The 27,776-nt window shown below is 37.0% G+C and overlaps 2 protein-coding genes across 2 annotated transcripts in view; one reads left to right on the top strand and one right to left on the bottom strand.

Moving 5' to 3' along the window:
• GTF2E2 (general transcription factor IIE subunit 2) overlaps positions 1-25,870 on the bottom strand; it is a gene marked incomplete at its 5' end in the record, with an annotated part of 66,817 nt that extends 40,947 nt beyond the window's left edge. The window contains 3 exons of the mRNA XM_079726471.1: positions 411-518; positions 6,724-6,815; positions 25,705-25,870. Of these exons, the coding sequence (XP_079582597.1) occupies positions 411-518; positions 6,724-6,815; positions 25,705-25,870 (366 nt within the window). The remainder of the gene's footprint in view (positions 1-410; positions 519-6,723; positions 6,816-25,704) is intronic.
• SMIM18 (small integral membrane protein 18) lies at positions 18,776-19,072 on the top strand (the record flags this gene model as incomplete). Its single annotated transcript, XM_079726844.1, has 1 exon — positions 18,776-19,072. One exon carries the CDS (start codon positions 18,776-18,778, stop codon positions 19,070-19,072), a length of 297 nt encoding a protein of 98 aa, XP_079582970.1.
• Positions 25,871-27,776: the final 1,906 nt, after the last annotated feature.

Below are 27,776 nucleotides of genomic sequence, written 5' to 3'. Positions count from 1 at the left end.
ACTATCAAATCATAATAGCAGTAGCGGTATAACAAGTATCTTGCTTAACAAAATATCTTGCTTTCCCTATAATACCTCATGCTTTAAATGTCCTAAAACATAAAAACAATACAACTTGCCAACATGTACATTATAAATTTAGCAATTCAAAATAAGCATAAATTATTCTGTAAAAAGTTAAAAATTGGTACAATGACTGACTTCTTTCTTTTATGCTAAAGTCTTTGACATTTTTAAATAGATACACAAGGTTATATGAAAATAAGTCAATCTCAAAATGTGTATGTTTAAAGAAAAACCCTATACCAATTCTTTTAAGAAAAAGCAAAAATTATCATATCTCAGTATATGAAAACCCTAGTTACAGCAAAATTTTTTTTTTTTTTACAGTAACTTAAGCTTATTCTTACCTCAGTCATTAGCCATTGTTTCTGCTTGAGTCCAATATCTAAATGTTGTGTTTCATCCAAAATTTCTTCTAAAGTAAGAGGATGTGTATCTCCTCGCTGATGCCGTGTCTATTGCAGTAAGAAACTGTTATTAGAAGACAGGCTTTTTTAATGATTTGGGGGGGGGGGCTGGGGAAAACGCTGTGCAACTTGTGGGATTTTAGTTCCCTGACCAGGGATTGAACCCAGGCCCTCAGCAGTGAAAGCACAGAGTCTTAACCACTGGGCTGCGAGGGAATTCCCTGGAAGACAGTTTTAAAATGCTAGATGCGGGCTTCCCTGGTGGCACAGTGGGTGAGAGTCCACCTGCCGATGCAGGGGACACGGGTTCGTGCCCCGGTACAGGAAGATCCCACATGCCGTGGAATGGCTGGGCCCGTGAGCCATGGCCGCTGAGCCTGCGCGTCCGGAGCCTGTGCCCCACAGCGGGAGAGGTCACAACAGTGAGAGGCCCGCATACCGCAAAAAAAAAAAAAAAAAAAAAAAAAGGTAAAATGCTAGATTCATTAAATAATAGTTACCAGTAAATTAATCTTTTCAGGAATGCAGAATGTGTATTATTTAAGGCAGTACAATTATAGTGATGAAGAGAATGGACTATAAAATCAGACAGAACCAAGTTCAAACTTGTAGCTATATAAAATCAAATGACAAACTGAGAAAAAAAATGTGCAATTTGTATCACAAAGAGTTAGCCTTCCTAATATTTCAACAGGTCCAAAAACCTAACAAGAAAATGACCCAATGACAGGAACACAAAAAGCACAAAAAAGAGATACAAATGACCTTAGACATATGAAAAGATACTCAACTTCCACTAAGGTATTTCTTATCACACCAGCAAAATTCCATGTTTGACAACTCTATTGGTGAGGCTGTAAGGAAACAGGCCCTCTCACACACTGCTGGTAAGAATGCAAATTGATACAACTCCTACAGAGGGAATTCGGCAATATAAATGCATTGAAACCCCCGACCCAGCAAGTCGGCTTCTAGGAATTTACCTTACAGATAAACCACAATGTAGAAAAGCAGCATTGTTGTAAAAGAAAAATTAGAAACGTTAGTTGTATTAAGACGTACTATTAGAACTATTAACAACACTAAGTTGTATTTGAAAAAACTAAAGTGGCCATCAACAGAGGACTGATTAAATAAACTACAGCACATCTATGCTACTATACAGATGTTTAAAAAAGAAAATACAGATGTTCGCTATATGCTAATTTGGAAAGATGTCCAGGACAAACTATTAAGTTAAAAAACATATGTAGGGGGGCTTCCCTGGTGGCGCAGTGGTTGGGAGTCCGCCTGCCGATGCAGGGGACAGGGGTTTGTGCCCTGGCCCGGGAGGATCCCACATGCCGCGGAGCGGCTGGGGCCGTGAGCCACAACTACTGAGCCTGCGCATCTGGAGCCTGTGCTCTGCAACGGGAGAGGCCGTGACAGTGAGAGGCCCGCGCACAGCGATGAAGAGCGGCCCCCGCTCGCCGCAGCTGGAGAAGGCCCTCGCACGGAAACGAAGACCCAACACAGCCAAAAATAAATAAATTAATTAATTTTTTTAAAAAAAGAAAAAACATATGTAAGTGGCACAGTGGTGTGCATCAGAATCACCTGAAGGAAGGGCTTGTGAAAACACAGACTGCTGAGCTGCACTCCCAGAGTTTCCGATCAGTAGATCTAGGAAGGGGCCCAAGAATTTGCACTTCTTACAAATTCCCAGGAGATGCTGATGCCATTGGTTGGAGAATGACACATTGAGAACCACTGAGCTAGGCTAAACCAAACTAACCAAATTTTTCAACATGATTTTTTACATAAGTGAGATACAACCACATAAAGGGATAATGGTGAGATCAAGAGAGAAATCAACCCATCAAAAACAAAGTGCACCATTGATTTGTCATCTTAGAACTAGAGCAGTGTCTCATATGGACCTAACGGTATCTCTTGAACCTTCTCCATATAATTTCTACATAATTCTCATCGAGCAATTAAAGAGCTCTTCCATCAGTAAATGAATAAACTATGAGGAGTATTTTGTGTTGCCTTTTTCCTTTCTTTCTGAGTTCTTGGTTTTATCGGCTCTTCAAAAAGGGTACATAAGGGGCAGTTGAAGACTTTCCAAGAATCAGTTTACAGATCATCTTCTGAATGTACTCTTTCCCTTTCAAAACAGGCCTGCCCCCTTTTTACAAAAAAAAAAAAAAAAGGTATAACTCTCACCTCCACCCAGAATTTATACTGCAATGCCCAGAGGTATATTAAACTCCAGGGACTCAAACAAAAGGGCAAGTCAAAAAAATATTGTTTTGGGCTTCCCTGGTGGCGCAGTGGTTGAGAGTCCGCCTGTCAATGCAGGGGACACGGGTTCATGCCCCGGTCCGGGAAGATCCCACATGCCGCGGAGCGGCTGGGCCCGTGAGCCATGGCCGCTGAGCCTGCACGTCCGGAGCCTGTGCTCCGCAATGGGAGAGGCCACAGCAGTGAGAGGCCCGCGTACCGCAAAAAAAAAAAAATATATATTGTTTTGGGGAAGCCTTCATAAATGATAAATTGAGGTATCAAACTATCCACTATAGACAGGGCTTCTTGTCTCTTCCAGTCCTAAATATTTTTCTCGGAGTTAAAAATAGGATATTTTGTCCTTGCTATGACATTCTAAATTCTGATGAATTACAGTTTATGGGCAATTGAGAGCTGTTCCCTTTAAACAATTCTGTCTCTTCCATCCCCACACACCCTACCTCCATGCCATACTGTCCAGGAATGCATCGCTCTTAGGGGAGAATCTCCAAATAAAGGGAACACTGGTAAGAAGTATCTAATGATAAATATAGGTTTTTTCAGGTATTTTCATATAAGTAATTCTCTTCAGCAAATCTCAAAATCCATTCCTTGAATATTTATTAGCCTGAAGAAAACGCACATTTAAAGAACTGAAGCAGTTATCAATAAAGGAGGCTGATTCTTTTAAATGTAACAAATATTTTCTCAGACAACCAAAATGTTCAAATCATGCTACATAAAACCCATAGACAAAAACCACATAGGAACAGTTTTAGATGGAGGGTGCATATTAAATGTGGTAGTTAAAACCTACTTTATCAAATCATATCATGAAATTTTCATTCTAATTAGTCTATTCTCATTACGTTTTAAATATTTAATATTTCTACCTATTAAAAAAATAAGTCATAGCTAGCTGTAAAACCAATTCATTTTTAGCAATAGGTATCGTTCTCCTTCGTTAATCACCCTAAGATAAAATTTACAGTTATTTCTAAATCATTCCCTTTTATTTATATCTAAAAGCTGAATATCAGAGATGGAAGATACAAGCACACACATTTAGAAAAGGAATAACACACTGTTTAACACACCTTTGCTTCATAAACATTTGATTATTTATAATGATGCAGTGTTTCATGATGGTAGACTGTGTATTTATTTTTTAAATTATATAAAAATGGAAAAATTCATTCTTTTTGATCCTTATAATTTTAATCTCAACTACCTTAGTAGTATCTGTTAGTATTCATTCCATACTATATTTCTCAGTGCCTTTTATATTACTTAAAATATGATAAAAAATAAGTTTGGTATATCTGGTTGGTCTGACAATGGAGACTAGCTTTGTTAACCAGAAAATAATGTCCATAAACTGAGTATGCTAAACCTTCAACCTGACAGTTTTGGCAAAAATATATTTATACACCTAAGATAAAAGTATTTCATCAAAAAAAATTGCACTGGCAAAGGTGTGTTGAAACTAGTATTTTTATTTTCTCAACTGCTTCTGAATATATCAGATTAACCAAAGTACCGATATGGGGAAGAAGAGGAAGCTGACATAATTAGACATTTACTGAGTCTTGGTAAAACCTTTTTGATACATTTCCTAGAAACTAAGTAGATGGTTAAGGACCAGGTAACAAATCCTCTGGCAAGTTAGGTGATTCCCATTCTTTTGCTTTCAACAAAACTGAAGAAGGACCTCACAGAAGTATCAACTGATAAATGTTTGATGATAAATCACCATGTAATTTCTGGCATACAACTTGGAAGGTTTTGCTATCACAAAATTAGAATGAACTTATTTATATGAACATTTATTTCTCAGCACTTAAACCTACAAGATCTCAAAATAAGACCAGAAATTGGTGCCAAATCCTGTTTCATTCTATTGGTAAATAATATATTATCTCCAGACACAAGAACCACTGGAGAGATAAGACAGCTCCATTTATTTCATTAAAAATGGATTTCTGTTGCATAATTATTACATACAAAATGAATTTTAATCAAAATTTTAATATATTTATGTTATTCTAATCAACTGTGTGGTAATAGTAATTATAATGATAGCTCAAACCAGAAAATATTTAGAGCCTTATGGTTACAGGGAAAACATTCCTAATTTCAATTTATATACATATTATTGTAACAAAGGAGTTTGACAGATGATCAATAGAAGATTTCCAAACACTAAAATACATAACATTAGGATAAAATTCAGTGGGAGTAACAGAACTGACATACAAGTTGAAAGGAAAATAATTAAAATTTCCAACCACTAAAGTTTGTTTTCATATTTTTAAAAAATGGCATTTAGATTCCCTGAGATAAATTTAAGAGTGCTGTATTTTACTGAAATATTACAATATGCCAGAAATTTCATCTTGTGTCACTATTTAGACTTTTGTTATAACACAGACTCACAGACCTAGAAAACAAACTTATGGTTACCAAAGGGGGAAGGGGGGATTTGAGGAGTTTGGGATCAACAGCTACACGCTACTATAAATAAAATAGATAAGCAAGGACCTACTGTATAGCACAGGGAACTATATTCAATATCTTGTAATAACCTATAATGGAAAAGAATCTGAAAAAGAATATACATATATGTATACCTGAATCACTTTGCTATACACCTGAAACTAACACAACACTGTAAATCAACTATACTTCAATAAAAAAAAATGTTTTGCTGAAAAATTACACTTATCAATTTAAATATGTGCAAAGGGACACACAGTTTTTCAAAATTGTTTCAGGGAACATATATGAGTAAAAATTTGAAGATCGTTGTCATAGATTAACAAAGCAATAAGGGTCTCTAGATAAATTAAACCTGTTTTTAGCAGAGCAGCAAAAACATGACATTTAAATGTCAGTCTCCCTCAAAAGACTGACAGCCTCGAGGGCATACATTTCGTCTGGGTATTCATACCATTCGTGCCATAACAGCAGATAGTAGGTTTTAGTACTGCTTACCATGTGGGGGAATGGATGGATGGAATGAAAGGTAAATGCCTAAGTGTAAGAGTATATTATTTGATAATGGGCAATTATAAACTAACACATTTCTACCAGAAATCAAATACAAACCACAGATTTCAGATATAGCTAGACAGACACCAGGTCTCTTAAATTATAAAAGAAAAGACTTCACATAAAATTTGATTTATATACTAAGGAATAGCTGAAATTTGAAATAATAACAAATACAGTACTTTCTTTGACTTTTTTTCAAGAGATACAACTAGTAACTAAATGGGAATAAGTGTTTGGCAGACAAAGGGGGTAAATCTGAAATCACTTAGCCATTTTAGCTATAAATGAAATTTCACTTTCATAAATTAAGTTAGGGTTCAGAATCCTTAGTAAAGCCAAAATGTCATACCATCAAAACTTCAAAATTTACTTGAAAAAATACTAAATCTCCCATTAAACATTAAACTCCAATTCTTTTGTGAGTCAAAGTTTTTCTGAGACACTCAGTAATTCTCAAATTTTCTCCTCCAAGATGTAGAAAAGCCACCACCACCATCTGCCTGAACTATGTAGCTTTTTACTTCTCACATCAATGGAAGTAATATTCTGTAAATCGTTCACATTTTCTCATTGGTTTTGTCAGCAGGTATTGACTAAGAGGTGACTGTATCTACTGCCTGAGCACAATTTTATTAAGTGAGATGGTGGGCATAAATTGTGTACTTGAACTAATGTAATGTAATGTAAATCAAATACACTTAGATGACTCACTGAAATGCTAACTTGATATAATGTAAAAGGCTTCAGGCAGTAAATCTTTTTTTTTTTTTTTACAGTTTTGAGGTATAATAGGCATAAAATAAGCGACACATACTGAAACATACAATTTGATAAATTTTGACATGTATATACAAATTTACTTCTGAAAATTCCAATCCCCTTCCTCTGCCAGAAGTCAACAGAACTTCTGTTAGTTGAGAAAAGTACTTACCTTCATGTAATTCACAATCTTAGCAAGAACACCAAACTTATATCCAGAGCTTCCTGATAGAGCTTTCAAGTTAAATGATCCATTGCTATGATCTGAAAATGAGGTTCAAAAAGCATATAACATTTTCATATTAGATGTGATTATTGACTTTTAATCAAATAAGATGATTTTAACTCCGGTAAAATATTTGTTTTGGAGTCTTCCTATCTAGTAAATTCTACCCTATAAAATTTTGGTGACAAATTCAAAATCTTTGCATGCACAACAACTATTTTCTCACCTAGGATGAAAGCAAAGTATAAATAATTCAAAGGCATTAAAATACATTTCTTTTATAAGCACCTTTATCTCACCCTTTCCTTAAGTCTGATTAGATTTCCACCATAATTAAAAACAAGGTTTTTTAAACAAGAGGACAATACAAATCTCAATCTGATCCACAGTGCTTTTCTAACAACCTTAAAAACCATGAGAAGTGAGTGGATTACTTCTAAGGGATAAAAAGTTCAATTTATCACCAATGACATCAATTTCTGCTTATCAACTTAAAAAAAATAAATGGGTATTGATTAATGGGAATTAATAAAAAGTATAATATGATAACTATTTTAAGGTAAATTTTAAAGATATATTAGGAATAAAAAAAATAAGCACTGTGCTCGCTTCGGCAGCACATATACTAAAATTGGAACAATACAGAGATTAGCATGGCCCCTGCGCAAGGATGACACGTAAATTCGTGAAGCATTCCATACTTTTACCTAAGTGTCCATCGACAGACGAATGGATAAAGAAGATGTGGCACATATATACAATGGAATATTACTCAGCCATAAAAAGAAACGAAATTGAGTAATTTGTAGTGAGGTGAATGGACCTAGAGTCTGTCATACAGAGTAAAGTCAGTCAGAAAGAGAAAAACAAATACCATATGCTAACACATATATATGGAATCTTAAAAAAAAATGGTTATGAAGAACCTAGGGGCAGGACAGGAATAAAGATGCAGATGTAGAGAATGGACTTGAGGACGTGGGGAGGGGGAAGGGTAAGCTGGGACGAAGTGAGAGAGTGGCATGGACATATATATACTACCAAATGTAAAACAGATAGCTGGTGGGAAGCAGCCGCATAGCACAGGGAGATCAGCTCAGTGCTTTGTGACCACCTAGAGGGGTGGGATAGGGAGGATGGGAGGGAGACACAAGAGGGAGAAGATATGGGGATATATGTATACATATAGCTGATTCACTTTGTTATACAGCAAAAACTAACACACCATTGTAAATCAATTATACTCCAATAAAGATGTTAAAAAAAAAACACATAAGCACTGCCACTGCATAAACGTGGATACTTAAAAAGGATGTAGCATGAAACAATGACCAATCTACACAGAAGATCATTTGGTTCAAAACATATACCATTCTGTTGCATATTTACAGGCAGAAATCCTAATGCTACCATTGCATCACAAATGCATTCTATTAGTCACAGGCAGGAAGAGTAAAAAAAGTCACTGTAAATACCAGGAAGACATTTCAGAAGTACACATTCTATTAGCCAGGCATCAGATCAGATATTATAAAGTTCCCATGTGGCTGATCCACAAAGGAAGAGGTTAAATAAAAGGGGGGAGAGTCAATTTCTGGCACCAGTTTGGTAATAATAATTTAAACAAAAGAATGCATTAGAATAACCACAAGTCAAATGTAACAACTGTCAGAGATCCACGGGAACAGCTTCTAGAAGGCAACATAATATTCCTTTGAGATAAGTTAGTGAAAAGGCTTTATTGAATCATTTTTTGAGACCTCATATGCAATTTTCCTTTAAAAATAACTTTGTTGGGCTTCCCTGGTGGCGCAGTGGTTGAGAGTCCGCCTGCCGATGCAGGGGACATGGGTTTGTGCCCTGGTCCGGGAAGATCCCACATGCCACGGAGCGGCTGGGCCCGTGAGCCATGGCCGCTGAGCCTGCGTGTCCAGAGCCCGTGCTCCACAACGGGAGAGGCCACAACAGTGAGAGGCCCGCGTACCACAAAAAAAACAAAACAAAAAACAAAAAAACCCCACTTTGTTACAATTTTAATAATATAATAACTTAATTGACACATTAAAGCCTTCTTTACTATGTTTTCAAAAATAGCAATATTAAGAATGCCTTACAGGGACTTCCTTGGTGATCCAGTGGTAAAGAATCCGCCTTCCAATGCAGGGGACGTGGGTTCCATCCCTGGTCAGAGAACTAGGATTCCCACATGCCGTGGGGCAACTAAGCCCACATGCCACAAACTACAGAGCCCACGCGCTCTGGAGCCCACGTGCCACCACTAGAGAGAGAAAACCCACACGCTACAACTAGAGAGAAGCCCACGCGCCACAACGAAGGGCCTGCGTGCCACAGCTAAGACCCAACACAGCCATAAATAAATAAACAAACAAACAAAAAACAAATAATAAAACTCTGCTCCCTTGGCAAAATTCTAAAAAAACAAAGAATGTTGTTATAAAGCAGAAACTAATAAAAAAAAAAAAAAAAAAAAGAATGCCTTACAGGTGTGCTTTCACATTTACTGCTTCAATTATGAAATACTTCCTACATGGTTCATTTTCCCAAGGTTTCAGGAAACTCATAATGATAATAGTAACTAACATTTATTGAACACCTACTATTGCCAAGACCCATGCTAAATGATTTTCCCATTTAATCCCTCCTAAAAATCCTACTTAGGAGGTTTTACTGTCTCATTTTAAACCTAAGAAAGCTCAGAGTAATAAGTGGCAGAGTCAAGATTCAAATCCAGTTGTAAACTCTGATATGTCTTGTATAACAATCAGTAACTAATATTTAACACAGGTTATTCCATCTCAAACTGGATATTTTGTCACAGTACAGAAATTCATAAATGCATATTTAGGGAATTCTTGTTTGACTTTAGGAAAATAATACTACATTTATCCTACACTACTAAATAAACAACTAACTGGAAAGACTATAAATAACAGTTAAGGATCATGCTAAGGATAAGCACCATGCAAATGGTCAATCATGAAGCACATACAGTTTTGTTTACCATAAGGCCTCCAGTGTTTAACTCAATGCCAGGCACAGTCAACAATAAATATTAATTGACTGAATGAATGAACATAATAAGAATATTTCCACATACCCCTTTATTGGCCCTAGAAACAAATGTGCCAATTATCCATAATTTTAAAAAATAAGTCTGCACAGCATTTACCCAGTCTGCTGTTGTTCTAGTAACCACTCCCATAAATAAAAACCTTGACTGTTGGGCTTCCCTGGTGGCGCAGTGGTTGAGAGTCTGCCTGCCGATGCAGGGGACACGGGTTTGTGCCCCGGTCCAGGAAGATCCCACATGCCGCGGAGCGGCTGGGCCTGTGAGCCATGGCTGCTGAGCCTGCGCATCCGGAGCCTGCACATCCGGAGCCTGCGCTCCGCAACGGGAGAGGCCACAACAGTGAGAGGCCCATGTACCGCAAAAAAAAAAAAAAAAAACCTTGACTGTTAAGCTTAGACCACAACTCTAATACACTGTAAGAAAATCATTCTATCTCTACACATCCAACTGAGGATTCTTTTGCAATGTAACTTTCACAGACTGCTTTTTTTTTTTTTTTAACACAGGTGGTGTACCTACCAAAACTTACTCTTCTCCCAAAGAGCAGAAATAAAAACCTTATTTCCTTTCTTCTTCCTCAGAATTTCATCTAAATCAAACCACCACATGGAAATAATCACTTCCAGAGAGCAAGATTTACGTAAATAACAAGTATTAGAAAGAAGAGAAAGAAAATATCATTTATGAGATCTTATGCACACTTCATGGAGGAAACACCATGCTGGTAAACCTGGACTGTTTGTTTCCCAGGTTACTGCCTCTCTTGACATTATCTTCTAGCCCTAGCACTGAAATAATCACTGAAGGATCTGAAATTCTACAGCTAAGCACTATGGAATCATCAATTTGTTACTAACTCACAAATTCCTGTGCAGCAATTTAGCTTAAAGACAAAAAAATAAGGCCAAATTAAGGGGTGACAGTTGAGAACCCAGACGGCTCTATTCAAGTTTATGAATGATTTACTCCTAGGGTGGCAGGACTTAATGCAAATGCACGTAGAGGAAACTGTCAGCTGCACTGTGGTTCAACCAATAGAAGCACAGCTCCATCTTGGCTGTGCACTAGACTGCATTACAAACAGACGGATACCATCGCTTCAACTGCAGCCTGTCAGACAAGAGGTAGGTTATACGATCTTTTCATTTAATAATACATGTCCTTATGATACAATATAAATATTTTACCATAAAAACGAAGCAGAAAGCTTTGTTCCTACTAAAGACCCAAAAAACTGTATTCATTTCATTGTTTGGTAGGATTTTATTATGAAAATATGAAGACTATCTTTGCTATTTGATAAGCACCCTTACCATCTGTGCCTTAACAGAAAATCATTACATTTTCTACGAACCTAATCTATATCCAGACCTTAGAGTAAGCCACATGCATGTGATGTTAAGAGGTTACTTGCAAATTTCATTTTCTCCGAGCTATTTCATTTCAGAGGTTTGGTTTGTCTTAACAAAGGATTTTTCTTAAAGAAAAATCTAGACTAAAAGCAAATCCGGGACTAAAGCTTTCTGATTATATGTGCAAATTTAAAGCAGTTATTTATAAGAAAGTTTGCTGTATTTTAAGGAATATGAGAAAATAATTCAAAATTTTATTTGACTTTGAGTGTAGATGCAGAGAATGCCAATAAATTATCACATTGTGATTTTTATATAAAAATAAAAGGACCATAAAGGTACCATTACGTAGGCTGCATTATACTGTAACCAAAGAGACCATTTATAGAGCTTTAGACTTTCATACATTTTCATTAAAATAATTCCCTACAGGGCTTCCTTGGTGGCGCAGTGGTTGAGAGTCCGCCTGCCGATGCAGGGGACACGGGTTCGTGCCCCGGTCTGGGAGGATCCCACGTGCCGCGGAGCGGCTTGGCCCGTGAGCCATGGCCATTGAGCCTGCGTGTCCGGAGCCTGTGCTCCGCAACGGGAGAGGCCACAACAGTGAGAGGCCCACATACCGCAAAAAAAAAAAAATAAATAAAATAAATAAAATAAAATAAAATAAAATAAAATAAAATAATTCCCTACAGTCAAATTTTAAAGTCTCTATCACTATAACATACAAATCATGCTATTAAATAAAAACCTTCTTAAGCAGTGTTTCTTTTTTTATATGCTACAAAAATATACATTTATCACAGTATTTCTATATAATGTTAAAGTTATTCTTAAACCGAACTTAAAATAAATACACAGTAAGTCGTTTAGATAAACTAAATTTTAAAATAAAAATATGCTCTAAGAAGAATTGGTTATGGGAGGAAGGAGGGTACCTTTCAAGGTAATAAGATTACTTTCATAGCTAACAGCAATCATTCATGCCTACTAAAAATTACTATTCAACTGCTGACCGAATTTCTAATTCTACAATATTAAAGCATGAAAAAATAATTATTTAGTAGATGCTAGAGTTCCAGGATATTACCTATATATACTGACCTAAAGATCCAACTTCTGTCCTTTTCTTTGCTGGTAAATCTATTTTAAATTTTAAAGGGTTTTTTTTTCATAATTTTTATTCCTTCTGTTTCTTAACCAGTGTTCTGCTAGCATGAGCAAAGTATCCCTTACAAAGCCCAAAGGCTGCTGTAAGAAGATATTAGATCTCTCCAGGTTCAGTACAATGTGGTCAATTGCCTAGAAAACATTCCTGCTTGCTATACGAAGTATGGGAGCTCAAAAAAAGGTCTCAGATCAAATAAAAATAGCTTTGTCAAATAAAACAGTTAACTCATAACTCAAATTTCAGGTAAATTGTAGACAAAAACTCCTACCACCCACATTTTTTAAACATTATAATCAGCTTACATTTTACTGGCAATATATCTATAGTTAGTACAGATGGAGGCTCATTGCTGTTTAGTCAAACTAACTAAAGACATGGCCTAAGCCAGAGAGTTCCAGCGTTGGGTGCATTGTTCTATATATAAAGGCTATTACGATTAATTGATCATCTTTCAAAGTGATATGCTTAAATGCACTAGAGAATTCAATTCAAGGCCTTTTTCCACAAATAGAGCAAAAGCATAATTTTATTCTGATCTGGCAATTCAAGGTTCCAGAACAGTTCCAAGTCCTATCCCTGTAAATATTTCACTAGGGCCTTTTAAAATGGGAGGAAAAATAGATGATGGGAATAGAAAATAGAAAATAGAAATATTAGAAAATAATAATAAACTGAAAATTATATATATAAGAGACTGTTCCTACGTTTTACTGTTTGCTCTCACTTTTCGTAAGGCATGTTACAGCATTTGCTTCACATAAATTTACATTTTAATTTCAAAATTAGCCTCAAAATACAAGAAAATCCTAATGATAAATGTCTTTCTACGTATCTGTCTAATTCATCAAAGCAAGACTTAGATTTTATCCTAAACTTAACACACAAAATTATTAGAGCTCTACCGTACTCTAAAAGAATAAACCACATTAAATTTAAGGTGGAAAATGAATCTATATTACAGGGTTTACTTTTTCCAGATATGCCCAGAAGCTAACTAAAAAGTGAGTGTTTTGAGATGCTCATCAGTTATCAACACACTCACAAATGGCAAACTGTCATCATTCACAACATAAACCTGACATGTATATATACTCTTTCTGAAAACTGCTTAGATGCTCCTAACTGACAAGTACCCTTGGAAATGGCACATACTGCTATCCAATCACTATGGCAAGTATAATTATCATAAGCATATTTGTGTGTGGATAAAGTACACAGTCTAACCAAAGTCACAATTTACTAATCCTAATTTTCTAGAAGTAATCCAAACACAATGGATTATTAAAAACCAAAGGCAAGGAATACTTCTGGGTTTGAATAAATAATACACTCAAATGGTTCAAAAACCAAAGGAATATAACAAGGTACATCTTGACAAGTCTCACACACATCCCGGCCTCCCAACTCTACTCTCCAACCAACCCCACAAGTAATCATTGTTATTAATTTCTGTATATCCCCAAGATTTCTGTGCAGATACAAGCAACTAAAAATATATATGATTTCCCTTTTTCCTCTGTACACTGTCCTGCACTTTGTTTACTTAACAACATATCCTAGAAATCTTTCCATGTCACTACAGTCACCTCATTCATGCTTAACATCCGACTGTGTGAGTATACTACATTAATTTAACCAGAAGAATAGTTCATTGATGGGTACAAGTTAACTTCAAAGTAAGTGAGTTTAGTTGTGTGTCTGTCTGCCTGCCCCGCTTCTTGCCTCCCCTTATCTCTCCCTTCCCATCTCTCCCCCTCCCTCCCTCTCGCTCTACTTTTTTAGGAGCAAGGGGACCTGAAAAATTTTTAAGCAGTTCACTTGTACCTCAAAAATAAATAGAATATAAAAGTTCCTTAAGCCAACTTTCTAATCATTCTAAAATTTTATTTTGATTACATTATTAGTCTTTACAATTTCTCCCCAGTCTTAAGAAGTCACCACAAATTTAAAAAGGCCTACTCATGGGACTTCCCTGGTGGCCCAGTGGTAAAGAATCTGCCTTCCAATGCAAGGGACGCAGGTTTGATCCCTGGTTGGGGAACTAAGATCCCGCATGCCACGGGGCAACTAATCCCGCATGCCACAACTACTGAGCCCGTGCATCTCAACAAGAGAAAACCCAAACACCACAACTAGAGAGAAGCCCATGTGCCACAACAAAGACATGACACAGCCAAAAATAAAAATAACAATGAAATAAATATTAAAATAAATAAAAATTAAAAGGCCTGCTCATAATAAATTAAAATACAAAGTAATAAATTCAGTATAATTTCAACCAGGTATGAGTTATAGATTTATACAGCCAATGTCTAGGATAAAAGAAAAAAATTACAAGTTTGATATGTTACAGAGATAAGATTATAGGTGATGCATTTTTTTAAATTAATTAATTTATTTATTATTTTTGGTTGCGTTGGGTCTTCGTTGCTGCGCACGGGCTTTCTCTAGTTGCGGCGAGTGGGGGCTACTCTTTGTTGCAGTGCGCGGGCTTCTCACTGCGGTGGCTTCTCTTGTTGTGGAGCACAGGCTCTAGGCACATGGGCTTCAGTAGTTGTGGCACGTGGGCTCTAGAGCGCAGGCTCAGTAGTTGTGGCGCTCGGGCTTAGTTGCTCCGCGGCATGTGGGATCTTCCCGGATCAGGGCTCAAACCCGTGTCACCTGCATTGGCAGGTGGATTCTTAACCACTGCACCACCAGGGAAGCCCATAGGTGATGCTTTTAATTTTTATTTTAAATTGCTATAATGATATTTTTGATATCAATCATGAAATAGCAGTTTAAATTAACGTTAATTAATAGGGTAGATAAATTTCAGAGGCATAATGTAGAAATTACCTCACTCTACTCTCTCCTCCCTCCCCTACCATTGTTTCCCCTGCAGTCAGTTCTAATGCCAGAGAAATCGTCAAAAGAAATTCCCAAATTTTAAAAAGGAATCAACCTGAAAGGCCTTAACAGAAAGTCTAAGGAATACTTTCATCAGTGCTGAAGAGGGCTAGGTTAGCCAAGGTAAAATTATTAGACAGACCCTCAAGCAATTCTTCCTGTTCTTTACCTACCCACATAAATCGCACAATCCCCCATTTCACCAAGGTCCTAATCTTCTTCCTCTCCCTCTCCTCTATTAGCTCTGCTTTTTAAAAAGCACCTGAAACTCATTCACAATGAAGTAAAAATAATTGTAACAAAAATAATTGTAACAATTGTTACCCCTCCCAGGAATGTCTGCATTTTAGCAGTGCTAAAAATCCTGAAGGAGTTCCAAAGCTGAACATTTTTCAGGCATTTGTGTGTCTGTGCACATGCATTCATGACACTATCAGCAAGGCTGGATCAAAAAGGACTTAACTTTTGTCTCTGTTTGAGTTAGTTTCTATAGGTTACTTGACTATTTGTGTAAAAGGTGGTTAAGTTCAGAGGCAGCAACAACACAGAGGTGGAGGGGTAGCCTATCAGGACTCCACATTGCACAACCCCAATTTACACTGTATTCTACCTGAATGGCACCCACCCCACAACAAAACATGACTGGTGCTCCCCAGAGCTGTACAACGCAGCAGCCTGCTTTCTATAAGGGTGTGCTTGGAAGAGAAAAATTCAAAAGATAAAAGAGTAACTTTGAGGGCTTTCCCTGGTGGCGCAGTGGTTGAGAGTCTGCCTGCCGATGCAGGGGACACGGGTTCGTGACTCAGTCCGGGAAGATCCCACATGCCGCGGAGCGACTGGGCCCGTGAGCCATGGCCGCTGAGCCTGCGCGTCCGGAGCCTGTGCTCCGCAACGGGAGAGGCCAAAACAGCGAGAGGCCCGCGTACCGCAAAAAAAAAAAAAAAAGAGTAACTTTGAAAGGCTGGGTCTCTTGACATAGTTTGAAATACTGTAATGTAATGGGAAGTTACTCAAATACCTGTGTTCCAGACAATGCATTTTTGTATGTCCCAGAACAGAAGCAATTAATTCAATTACTGTCCATTAGTCTCTTGTCCCTCATTTCAAGATGAAAGGTGACCAAGCACCATAAATGGATTCTTAAATCCAACAAGAAAAAATGAATTTAAGCCTTTACTTTTGGCCTCAGATCATCAATTTAACCTTCAAAATATACGAAGAAAAAAAGGAAGGGACCAAGTCCATCCAAAGAAGTGAGATGATCCGCCACGCAAATCAGATTTAAAGAAAAAAGAAAAAAAAACCTTAGAAAATATTAGTTTATTAACCCCAAAGTTTAAAAATTATACTTATAAAGAAAACAAATCTAAGGAATTATATTGTTATGTTTGGGGGTTTTAAGTCAGTTTTTAATCTCTTTTGCTGTGAAAATGATATTGTGGTTATATTTAAAGACAGAGTCCTCATCTTTTAAGAGATATATACTGAAATATTCCTAGATGAAGTGACATGATGTCTGGGATTTGCCTCAAAATAATCCATGGAATGGAAGTGAGCAGAGATATAGACTGGCCAAGACTTGATCAATGAAGCTGTGTTATAAGCACATGGGTGTTTATTATACTCTTATACTTCTGTACTACCTTGAAATGTTCTATAAATGAAACATACTCTCACACACAAGTTATCTCCAGCACTTAGAAAAGTATTTGTTGGGACCTCCCTGGTGGTCCAGCAGTTAAGACTCCACAGTCCCAATGCAGGGGGCCCGGGTTCAATCCCTAGTCAGGGAACTAGACCCCACATGCCGCAACTAAGAGCCCACATGCCGCAACTAAAAGATCCCGTGTGCTGCAACTAAAGATCCCACATGCCGCAACTAAAGATCCTGCATGACACAACTAAAGATCCCGTGTACCCAACAAAAATCCCGCATGCTACAACTGAGACCCAGCAAGCCAAATAAATAAATAAATATTTTTTAAAAAAGGATTTGTTACACAGTAAGTAATCAATAAACATTTGTTTACAAGAATGAAAGTCTATTTACAACTATGTAGCAAAAAAATCACACAAAATAATTCATTTCTTTCATAAAAACAAGCACACAAACTGACAACAGTCACTGAATTAGGGAAGTGGAACTATGAGGTATTTTCCTCTCATTTCAAAAAGTTTCTTAGTATATAGAGGTACTTTATAATTTTTTCAAAACGCCTGAGATATTTTGGGGGTTTTTGTTTATTTTTGACTGGGTCAGGTCTTAGTTGCGGCACGCGGGATCTTCATTGCGGCATGTGGGCTTCTCTCTAGTTGTGGTGTTCAGGCTTTCTCTCTCTAATTGGGCATGCAGGCTCCAGAGCACGTGGGCTCTGCAGTTTGTGGCACGTGGGCTCTCTAGTTGAGGTGCGTGGGCTCAGTAGTTGAGACACGCAGGCTCAGTAGCCCTGTGGCATGTGGGAATCTTAGCTCCCCAACCAGAGATTGAACCCGCGTCCCCTGCATTGGAAGGTGGATTCTTTACCACTGGACCACCAGGGAAGTCCCCTTAAAAAGATGTTTTTGAATGATTAAGATAAGAAAGTCATTTATTATTTTTAATACTATCAGATCTTCAATCCTTACAGTCTCACTTAAGGCCCAACAAGTATCAGGTCAACAAGAGCAAAGCTTAATGCAAGAACAGTGAAACTTTAACTCACTGGCTAATTTTGTGAGATGGAATAATAATTTAATAATACATACCTTTGGGATGCTGAATTTGCCTGTTTTTTTTTTAATATTCCTGTCCATAGGTCATCTAGGTAGTATAAAACATTTAAGACTATCATATACATAACCAAAAAAAATCCTAAGATTAAGGTCTCTTCATAGGCAACTTTAATCTAAAACTGTTTTATCCTTATTCTGAAAACTGTCATTATTTGGCTTTTCTTTCTCTACTAATTTTCACTCAGCCATTATTTCCTGATTCAGATCACCTGTCCTGGAAGTTTAAAGGAGTGGAAATAGACAGAAATACACTGAACCAAGAAGGTGAGGAGGATGCACAAGGGTAATGGGAAAAGCTCCTCTGCGGACAGTTTGAAGAGCACAACTTTAAAATGCTAAGATTTTTTTTGTAGATAACAGCTCTCTGACCACTGCTTTAATCAAATTTTAAACCAATTCAGCTGCCTTTTTTCTCCCTCCATTAGCAGTTAATTTCTGTATATGAATCTTGATCATAAATATTTGTCTAACAAATGATATACATTAAAAAATACATAGTATGGTTTACAGAGTACACTGCATAGATATCAAAAAAAATTCAAGAATACCATTCAGGCATTAATTCTGACAGAAAATAAGGAAGACTCATGCAGCCTATATAAATTTACTAACAACTCTTAGAAACTGACATTTGAATTGACCAATCTGTAGAGTTTGGTTACATATATTCATTTTCTACCTTTCTACAGATTCAAACGAGCGATATAAGAAGTGGAATCTCTAAGAATGGCCTCCCAGAGCTCCAGCCTCTGGAATGAAACAACTACATCTGTTTATCAGTACCTTGGTTTTCAAGTTCAAAAAATTTACCCTTTCCATGATAACTGGAACACTGCCTGCTTTGTCATTCTGCTTTTATTTATATTTACAGTGGTATCTTTAGTGGTGCTGGCTTTCCTTTATGAAGTGCTTGACTGCTGCTGCTGTGTAAAAAACAAAACTGTGAAAGACTTGAAAAATGAACCGAACCCTCTTAGAAGTATGATGGACAACATCAGAAAACGTGAAACTGAAGTGGTCTAGTACTCTACATAAGATGAACAAAAGCTCTGAAAACAGCCGTCAGTTACTGAGAAAAAAAGAAAAATTTCGGAGGTCAACTGTTATTACAAAACTGACTGAATAATTAAAAGATTTCTACCAGAAGGGAAAAACAAGTTAAATATGCACTTTGTGTGTGTATCGATTTCATTAAATATACAGTAAAACTTTCACAAATGTGAATAATTTACCAATTTATTTAAAATAACACTTCAAAAACTAGTTAAAAGATTCCTAGAACTCAATACTAGGCATTAAAAAGCAAACTGGGGGCTTCCCTGGTGGCGCAGTGGTTGAGAGTCCGCCTGCTGATGCAGGGGACACGGGTTCGTGCCCCGGTCTGGGAAGATCCCACATGCCGCGGAGCGGCTGGGCCCGTGAGCCATGGCCGCTGAGCCTGCGCGTCCGGAGCCTGTGCTCTGCAACGGGAGAGGCCACAGCAGTGAGAGGCCCGTGTACTGCAAAAAAAAAAAAAAAAAAAAAAAAAGCAAACTGGAAGCCAAAAGGCAGGCTTATGATCCCAAAATAACATACCTAAACAAACCATGTGAACTAAAAAAGAGTACTAGCCTTCATATATTTTGGTAATTAAAATGCTACTTAAAATACTTATCTAAATCCAAAGTAAAGTATTCCCACTTATACATTGAGTCCCTACTTACTAAGAAGCAATACTTTCTAGTTTATTGAAGACAACTTAAACATTTTTAAAGATTTAAGTTTTATGTAGGATTAGTGTGAAAAAAAAGACTCAAAATACTCAGCAAGGTCACAAGGACATGTGCATAAACTTTTCATAAAACTGACTTACTGTTTAGTAAGAAATACATGGTCTAAGATGAGCTGTTTTCAAACTAAAACTTCCTAGCATACCCCCCTAAATTGCATTTCTTGAGCTTGTTCTTTCATTATGCCTCTCGCGTTCACACTCCCAAGGACTAAGATACCCAATGCAAAAAGACTGCCAGGTAACTCCCTGGCGGTTCAGTAGTTAGGATTGGACGATTTCACTGCTGGGACCTGGGTTCAATCCCTGGTCTGGGAATTAAGATCCCGAAAGCTGCGCAGTGTGGCCAAAAAAAAAAGACTGCCAAAAAGGTCAAGAGCAAGTCAAAAGCTAGGACCACTTAACACCTGTTAAGAAATATGGCAATCTTATTTCTTGGAATGCCAAAGGCTTTACAGTATTATATTTTATAACCCTGACACTATTTTGCTACTACCCATGAGCAAACCAAAATATGCTTTTAACCACTACACTATAACTGCCCTTAGACCAGAAATGTCACTCCTGGAAATTTATTCTGAGAAAATACTTCAAAAGAAAAAACTGAAGATACAAAGATGTTTACAATAGCATTACTCAAAATAAAATAATTGGAAGTAACGGCACTTAACTAAATGTGTCTCATCAACATTAAGAAGCAACTGAAAATTATGGCAAAACAGAAAATACTTGATATGGGAAGTGAAAAATAAGTATGTGTCATTTTCAACTTAGAGAGCCCTACATGCCAGTCTGAAATCGCTTTTCCACACAATGTTTTTATATTTTTCTTTTAACGTTAGAAACAAACACAAATAACGTAACCAACTTTCAAAGGACTTGTGGAACTTAGGTATACAAAATATTCTGGTAACCAAGAGCTACTCTGAGCACTTGTTAAAACCACATTTTCATAAATGGAAAACTTTGGGGTCCTTGCCATAGATGGGAAGCATACAGGTCCTTTAATAACTAGATTTTTTGATAACATACACTACCTTTTCCCTACCCTACCCTGTAATCTATTTAGCCATTTAACAAATATGTACTGAGTGCTTCCATGTGTGAGGGATTAGGTTACAGTGGCAAACAAGTAATCATGCAATTACAGTGGCACACAATAGCTTTGTCAGAAACGGAGTACTCTGGGAATTCAAAGGCTAAGCAATAAACACAAATTGGAAAGTGGGAATGACTTTAAAGCTGAAACCTAGAAGAGGAATAGGAGTTAACCAAAGGAAAGAGGGAAGGAGGTAAGAAAGAACGTTCCAGGAAGAGGAAATAATATGAGCAAAGGCCAAGAGGCAAGAGAGTGAAGCATGTTAGAGGAGCAACAAGCCAGTAGCATTAGGACAGAGTACAAGGAGAAAAGTGAGATATGGGCACAAAAGACAAGGGGGACAAGATCAAGTACAGCATGTAGGCTGCAGGAAAAGGTGGGCTTTGTCTGAAAAGCAATGATCAGCCTTAAGCAGAGAATGACATCATCAGATTCAGGATTAGAAAAATCACTGACTGTTGTACAGAGAATGGCCAGTAGGGAAGCTAAACCAGGACACCTGACAAGCAGCTGACCGGGCAATCCAATGGTAGTGCCCCGAGCTAGGATGGTATGGTAGTCTTCAGTGTTTACACCCAGTATTTCCAGCTCCCCTCTTTCTGAGCACATGGAACTGGATGGGTACAGCCCTGTGACTAGCTCTGGCTAATGAGCTGTGAGAGGAATTGATGTGTATCACCTCCAGACCACAGCATTTAACTGCCAGGCAAGATCTTCCAGAGTCCTCTTTCCCTCGGGCATTGAAACAAAACCAACAACATTTGAAATATCAGCTACTCTATCAGCTTGGGTCCTTGAGTGACTGTAATGAGCTAAGACCCCTGCCAACACATGATAAACATGTGGTATGAAAGAGAAACAAACCTTTGTTGTTTTAAGCCACTGAGATTTTGGAGCAAAGATACTCTTAAGTAGATCAAAGAGACCAGGTCTAAGAGCAGGTCTCTGTTAATGTTTAAAACAATTTGTAAAATTTTATTATGAATTCATGTAAATTTCATTGTAATGAGAGATAATCAAACCTAATGCACGTGCTAACAAGAATGATAAACCTCCTTTGATAGAAAGACTGGCTCTGCTTTAACATCAGTAAAACAGCTTGAAGAACATCTGACAAGATGACATCAATAAAGATTACACTGCTACACTCTGAAGGAGGTAAATAATTTCTGTTGTGAATTAAGTTGCGCTGACCTAGCTGTCTAAAAGATAACAGCCTAAGAGTAAACTAAACCCAAAATAAGCAGAAGGAAGGAAATAATAAATGCTGAAGTGGAAATAAATGAAATTTTTAAAAACCAGAAAAACAGATAAATCAGTGAAACAAAGAGTTGTTTTTTTTAAAGATCAACAAAATTGACAAAGCTTTAAACTGGACTAACCAAAAAACAAAACAAAAACAAATAAACAAAAAATTCCTAAAATTAGAAATGAAAGAAGGGAGGGATATCACTATTGACCTTTAGAGATCAAAAGCGAATACTTTAAAAAACTCTGGACAATGTAGATGATGACATGGACAAACCCCTAAAAAGACAAACTACCAAATTAACTCAAGAAGAAATAGAAAATCTGAATAGATCTATAGGAAGAAATTTCAACCAAGAGCATCCCACAAAGGAAAGCTCAGGCCCAAATGGCTTCCCTAGTGAATTCTATCAAATATTTAAGGAGAAATTTATATCAAACCTTCACAAACCTTCCCAGAAAACAGAGGAAAAGGAAATACTTCACAAATCGTTTGAGGCCAGAAATACCCCAATAAGCACAAGAGAAGAAAACTACAGACCATATTCCTCACGAGTACAGATACAAAAATCCTGTACAAAATATCAGCAAAAATTCTGTACAAATATTACAGAAGTAGATTATTCAGCAAAATGAACCCCACAACAAATAAAAAGGATTACACACCATGACCAAGTAGGATTTATTCCAAGAATATAAGGTTGGTTTAACATCTGAAAACAAATTAATGTAATATACCATATTAATAAAAAACAAGAACAAACATGATTACCTCAATAGATGCAGAAAAAGCATTTAACAACATCCACTACCCATTTATATTAAAAGCTCTCAACAAACTAAAAATAGAGGGGAACTCCTGATAAAGGGCACCTACAAAAACCCTGCAGCTAACATACATAATAGTGAAAGACTGAATGCTTTCCCCCTAAGATAGGAACAAGCGAAAGATATTCACACTCACTACTTCTATTACTAGCCAATACTAACAGTCAAGAAAAAGAAAGAAAAGGCATTCATATTGGCAAGGTGAAGTAAAACTGTTCTCATTCACAGATTACAAAATTTTACATATAGATAATCCTAAAAAAATCCACACAAAAAACTAGAAATAATGAGTTCAGCAAGGTTGCAGAGTTTGAGATCAGTGTACAAAAATCTACTGTGTTTCCATATACTAGCAATTAACAATCCAAATATCAAATTAAGAAAACAATTTCATTCACAGTATCAAAAAGAATAAAATATTTAGAATTTAACAAAGCAAGACATACATTAAAAACTACAAAACATTGTTGAAAGAAATTAGAAACCTAAAAAAAGGAAAGATAGCCATGTTAATTGACTGAAAGACTTAATATTGTTAAGATAGCAATTCTCAATGCAATCCCTATCAAAATCACAGCTGGCTCTTTTACAGATGAGACCTGACAAGCTGATCCTAAAATTTATATGGAAATGCAAAGGCTCCAGGAAAAACCAGAACAACTTTGAAAAAAAGAACATAACTGAAGGACTTACTTCCACACTTCCCAATTTCAAAACGCCACTAGAATGCTACAGCAATCAAGAGAATATCGTACTGGCATAAGGACAGAGATATGAGTCAACGGAACCTAATTTAGATTCCAGAAAAAACTCTCATTTGTAGTCAACTGATATTCAACAATGATGCCAATGCAAGTCAATGGGGAAAAGAAAGTTTTTTCAAGAAATGGTGCAGGGACAACTGAATAACCACACACAAAAAGATGAATTTACACCCTTATGTTAAACCATACATAAAAAAATCAACTCAAACATATCACAGACCTAAATCTAAGAGCTAAAACTATAAAACTCTTAGAAGAAAACACAGGAGGAATTTTTTATGACCTTGGGTTAGGCAAAGATTTCTTAAATACGACACCAAGAACACATGTGATATTGGATCAAGAAACTGTACCCAGAATATATAAAGAACTCTTACAAATCAGTAGGAAGAAGACAACCCAATTTTTTCAAATGGGCAAAAAATTTTGAATAGACATTTCACCAAAAGACACATGATCAATAACACATGAAATGATGTTCAACATAATCAGTCATTAGGGTACTGCACATTAAAACCACAATGATACCACCTCACACCCACCAGAATGGCTATAATCAAAATGACAAGGAATAACAAGTGTTGGCAAGAATAAGAAAAAAAAAATGGAACCCACATGCATTGATGGTGAAAATGTAAAACGGTGCAGCCATTTTGGTAGTTTCTTAAAAAATTAAACATAAATTCACCACATGACCAAGAAATTCCACTCTTAAGTGGAATTCTATCCAAGAGGAAAAAAATACACATCCATACAAAGACTTGTACGTGAATGTTCCCAGCAGCACTATATTCATAATAGCCAAAAAGTGGAAATAATCCAAATGTCCATTAACTGGTAAACAGATAAACAAATTGTGGTATATATCATACAATGGAATACTCTTCAGCAATAAAATGGAATGAAATACTGATACATACTACAACATGGATAAATCCTGGGCAAAATGTCAGCAAACTGAATCCCACAACAAAGGATTACACGCCATGACCAAGTAGGATTTATTCCAAGAATGCAACGTTGGTTTAACATCTGAAAATCCATTAATGTAATATATCATATTAACAGAGAACAAGAACAATATTATCATCTCAACAGATGCCAGGTAAAAGAAGCCACATACTGAAGAACACATACTGTACAATTCCAATTATATGATATGTCCAGAAAAGGCAAATATATAGAGAAAGAAGTAGATTATTAATTATCAGAGGCTGAGGTGGGAACAAAAATTCAATTGTAGTAACAGTTGTTGCACAACTCTATAAACTTACTAAAAATCTTTGAATTATACCCTTAAAACGAGTGAACGGTACAGTACATAAATTAAACCTCAGTGAAGTGTTTTGTTTTTTTCTTAAAGATAATAACCTAAATTCTAACTACAAAACTATTAACATCTTAAGAGCAAAAAATTCTCATCATCCCATCCCTTATACTTAACGAAGTCCCTAACAAACAATATGTACTCCTTAAACCTAAAGCATATTCTTACTTCACTTTGAATTTAAACTATTGCTTATCTTTGGTGATCATTATACTCATTGTCTAAAGAAGGAAATAAAACAATGATTCTTTTATCAATTATATTTGCATATCTCTAAAAAAAAAAAAAAAAAAAAAAAAAAAAAAAAAAAAAAAAAAAAACCAATATGAATGATGAACTGAAAAATGAACTAAATGGTTTCCCGAAAAATAAAAGCTGAACAGTCCTAAAGAGTCAGGGCTTCCCTGGTGGCGCAGCAGTTGAGAGTCCGCCTGCCAATGCAGGGGACACGGGTTCGTGCCCTGGTCCAGGAAGATCCCACGTGCCGCGGAGCGGCTGGGGTCGTGAGCCATGGCCGCTGAGCCTGCGCGTCCGGAGCCTGTGCTCCGCAACGGGAGAGGCCACAACAGTGAGAGGCCCGCGTACCACAAAAAAAAAAAAAAAAGAGTCAATTCTACTAACCAGAATTTTGTTTAGAGCCTGATGATCCTCCATGTTCTAGCTTCGATTTCTTCTTCTTTGATGCTGATGAAGATGACTCAGAAGATACAGAACGTTTTTCTACTACAGGAGTGGAAAGAGCTCGTTTTTTGAACAGCTCCCGTTCTCTCAAGAGACTTGGATCCATAATGCTGCAAAGATAAAAATAAGTTTCTTTAATACAGGTTCCAGCCACTCAAATCTATGTGCCAAATCCACAGGTCTCAACAAGAGTTACTTCCCAAACAGAATTACCTTTTATTACTAGTTCTCTAGCACTTGTATTTATTCACTTACTCATTCACTCAAAAAATTCTTTAATTAGTGCCTGTTATATGCCAAGCACTGTGCTAGGCACTAGTAAAGAAAAGTAGGATTATTCTCTAAAGCTCTAGAACTACACTGTCCAATATGACAAACAGCCACTGGCCGAAGTGCTGACTGAGCGCCTGAAATGGGGCTAGAGTTGAGATGTACTCTAAGTGTAAAATACACCTGCATTTAAAAGACTCAATACAACAAAAAGAACTTTTTAAATTACTGAAATATTTTAGACTGATTATGCTAATGTGATAATAGTTTGGATATACTGGGTTAAGTAAAATATTACAATTAATTTCCCCTATTTTTTCTTTTTTTTTAAATAATGGCTACTAGAAAATTTTAAATTACATGTGTGGCTCACACTTGCAGCTCACACTGTATTCCTACTGGACGATGCTGCTTTAGGAACAACAGCAGGACTACTGGGTGGAAATTAGGAGACAAATTTAGGCTCATTGCAAAAAAATGAGAACCATCAGAACTGCTTATAAATTAAAAGGTATATTTTAAAACTGGTGGACTCTCATAAGTAGTGAAGAGGCTGGAATAATATGTGTTAGAAATATCTACAGTAAATTCCTGATTTGGAAGGAGGTGGGACTAGACCTCTTTGGGTTTTTTCCCAGTTTTAAAACTCTATAATTCTAAGCAACTTCAGTACAACCAGGGAAGCCACGGGTCATTCAACAAGTATTTTAAAACATTCCTCTCTTGTCTGAACTCTCCCTAGAACCCCATGGAGAGTCTCAGAAGTACACAAGCTGACTACGAAAATGATTTCTATACTAAGACTAGTGCTCATAAGTTGGGAAGCAAAGTCCCAGAGGAAAAAGACTCTTATACTTTGAAAACCTTCAAGCATGGGGTAGCTCAATAAATATTTAAGTGAGTAACGAACAGAAGAACATCTTTAAATTGCTCTAGCCTCATTGTTAATGGTTTTACAATCCTTTATTAAATGTCTTCTGTTTGGGCTTCCCTGGTAGCGCAGTGGTTAAGAATCCGCCTGCCAATGCAGGGGACTCGAGTTCAAGCCCTGGTCCGGGAAGATCCCACATGCCACAGAGCAACTAAGCCCGAGCGCCACAACTACTGAGCCTGTGCTCCAGAGCCCGCGAGCCACAACTACCAAAGCCCGCGCGCCTAGAGCCCGTGCTCCACAACAAGAGAAGCCACCGCAATGAGAAGCCCACGCACTGCAACAAAGAGTAGCCCCCACTCAAGGCAACTAGAGAAATCCCACTGACAGCAACAAAGACCCAACGCAGCCAAAAATAAATAAAATTTTTAAAAATAAATTAATTTTAAAAAACCAATATATTTTAAAAAATTTCTTCTGTTTCTGAGGCACTGTACTCCAACCTATGAAAAGTTCTGGAAGATAAATCCTTGCCTTCAATAAGCTTACATTTGAGAACATGAAAGCACTGAGCACCTCGGTTAAATAGCAATGAATAGGGACTTCCGTGGTGGCACAGTGGTGAAGAGTCCGCCTGCCAATCCAGGGGACACAGGTTCGATCACTGGTCCGGGAAGATCCCACATGCCACAGAGCAACTAAGCCCGCGCCCCTGGAACCCGTGAGCCACAAGAGAAGCCACCGCAATGAGAAGCCCGCAAACCGCAACGAAGAGTAGCTCCCTCGCAGCAACGAAAGACCCAATGAAGCCAAAAATAAATAAATCAAATAAATAAATTTATTTTTTAAAAAGCAATGAATAAATAAAACG

The sequence above is a fragment of the Hyperoodon ampullatus genome, assembly GCF_949752795.1.
Source record: "Hyperoodon ampullatus genome assembly, chromosome: 20".
Taxonomy (NCBI): Eukaryota; Metazoa; Chordata; class Mammalia; order Artiodactyla; family Ziphiidae; genus Hyperoodon; species Hyperoodon ampullatus.
The sequence above is the reverse complement of the archived record's forward strand: the minus strand, read 5'-3'. Positions and strand labels throughout refer to the sequence as shown.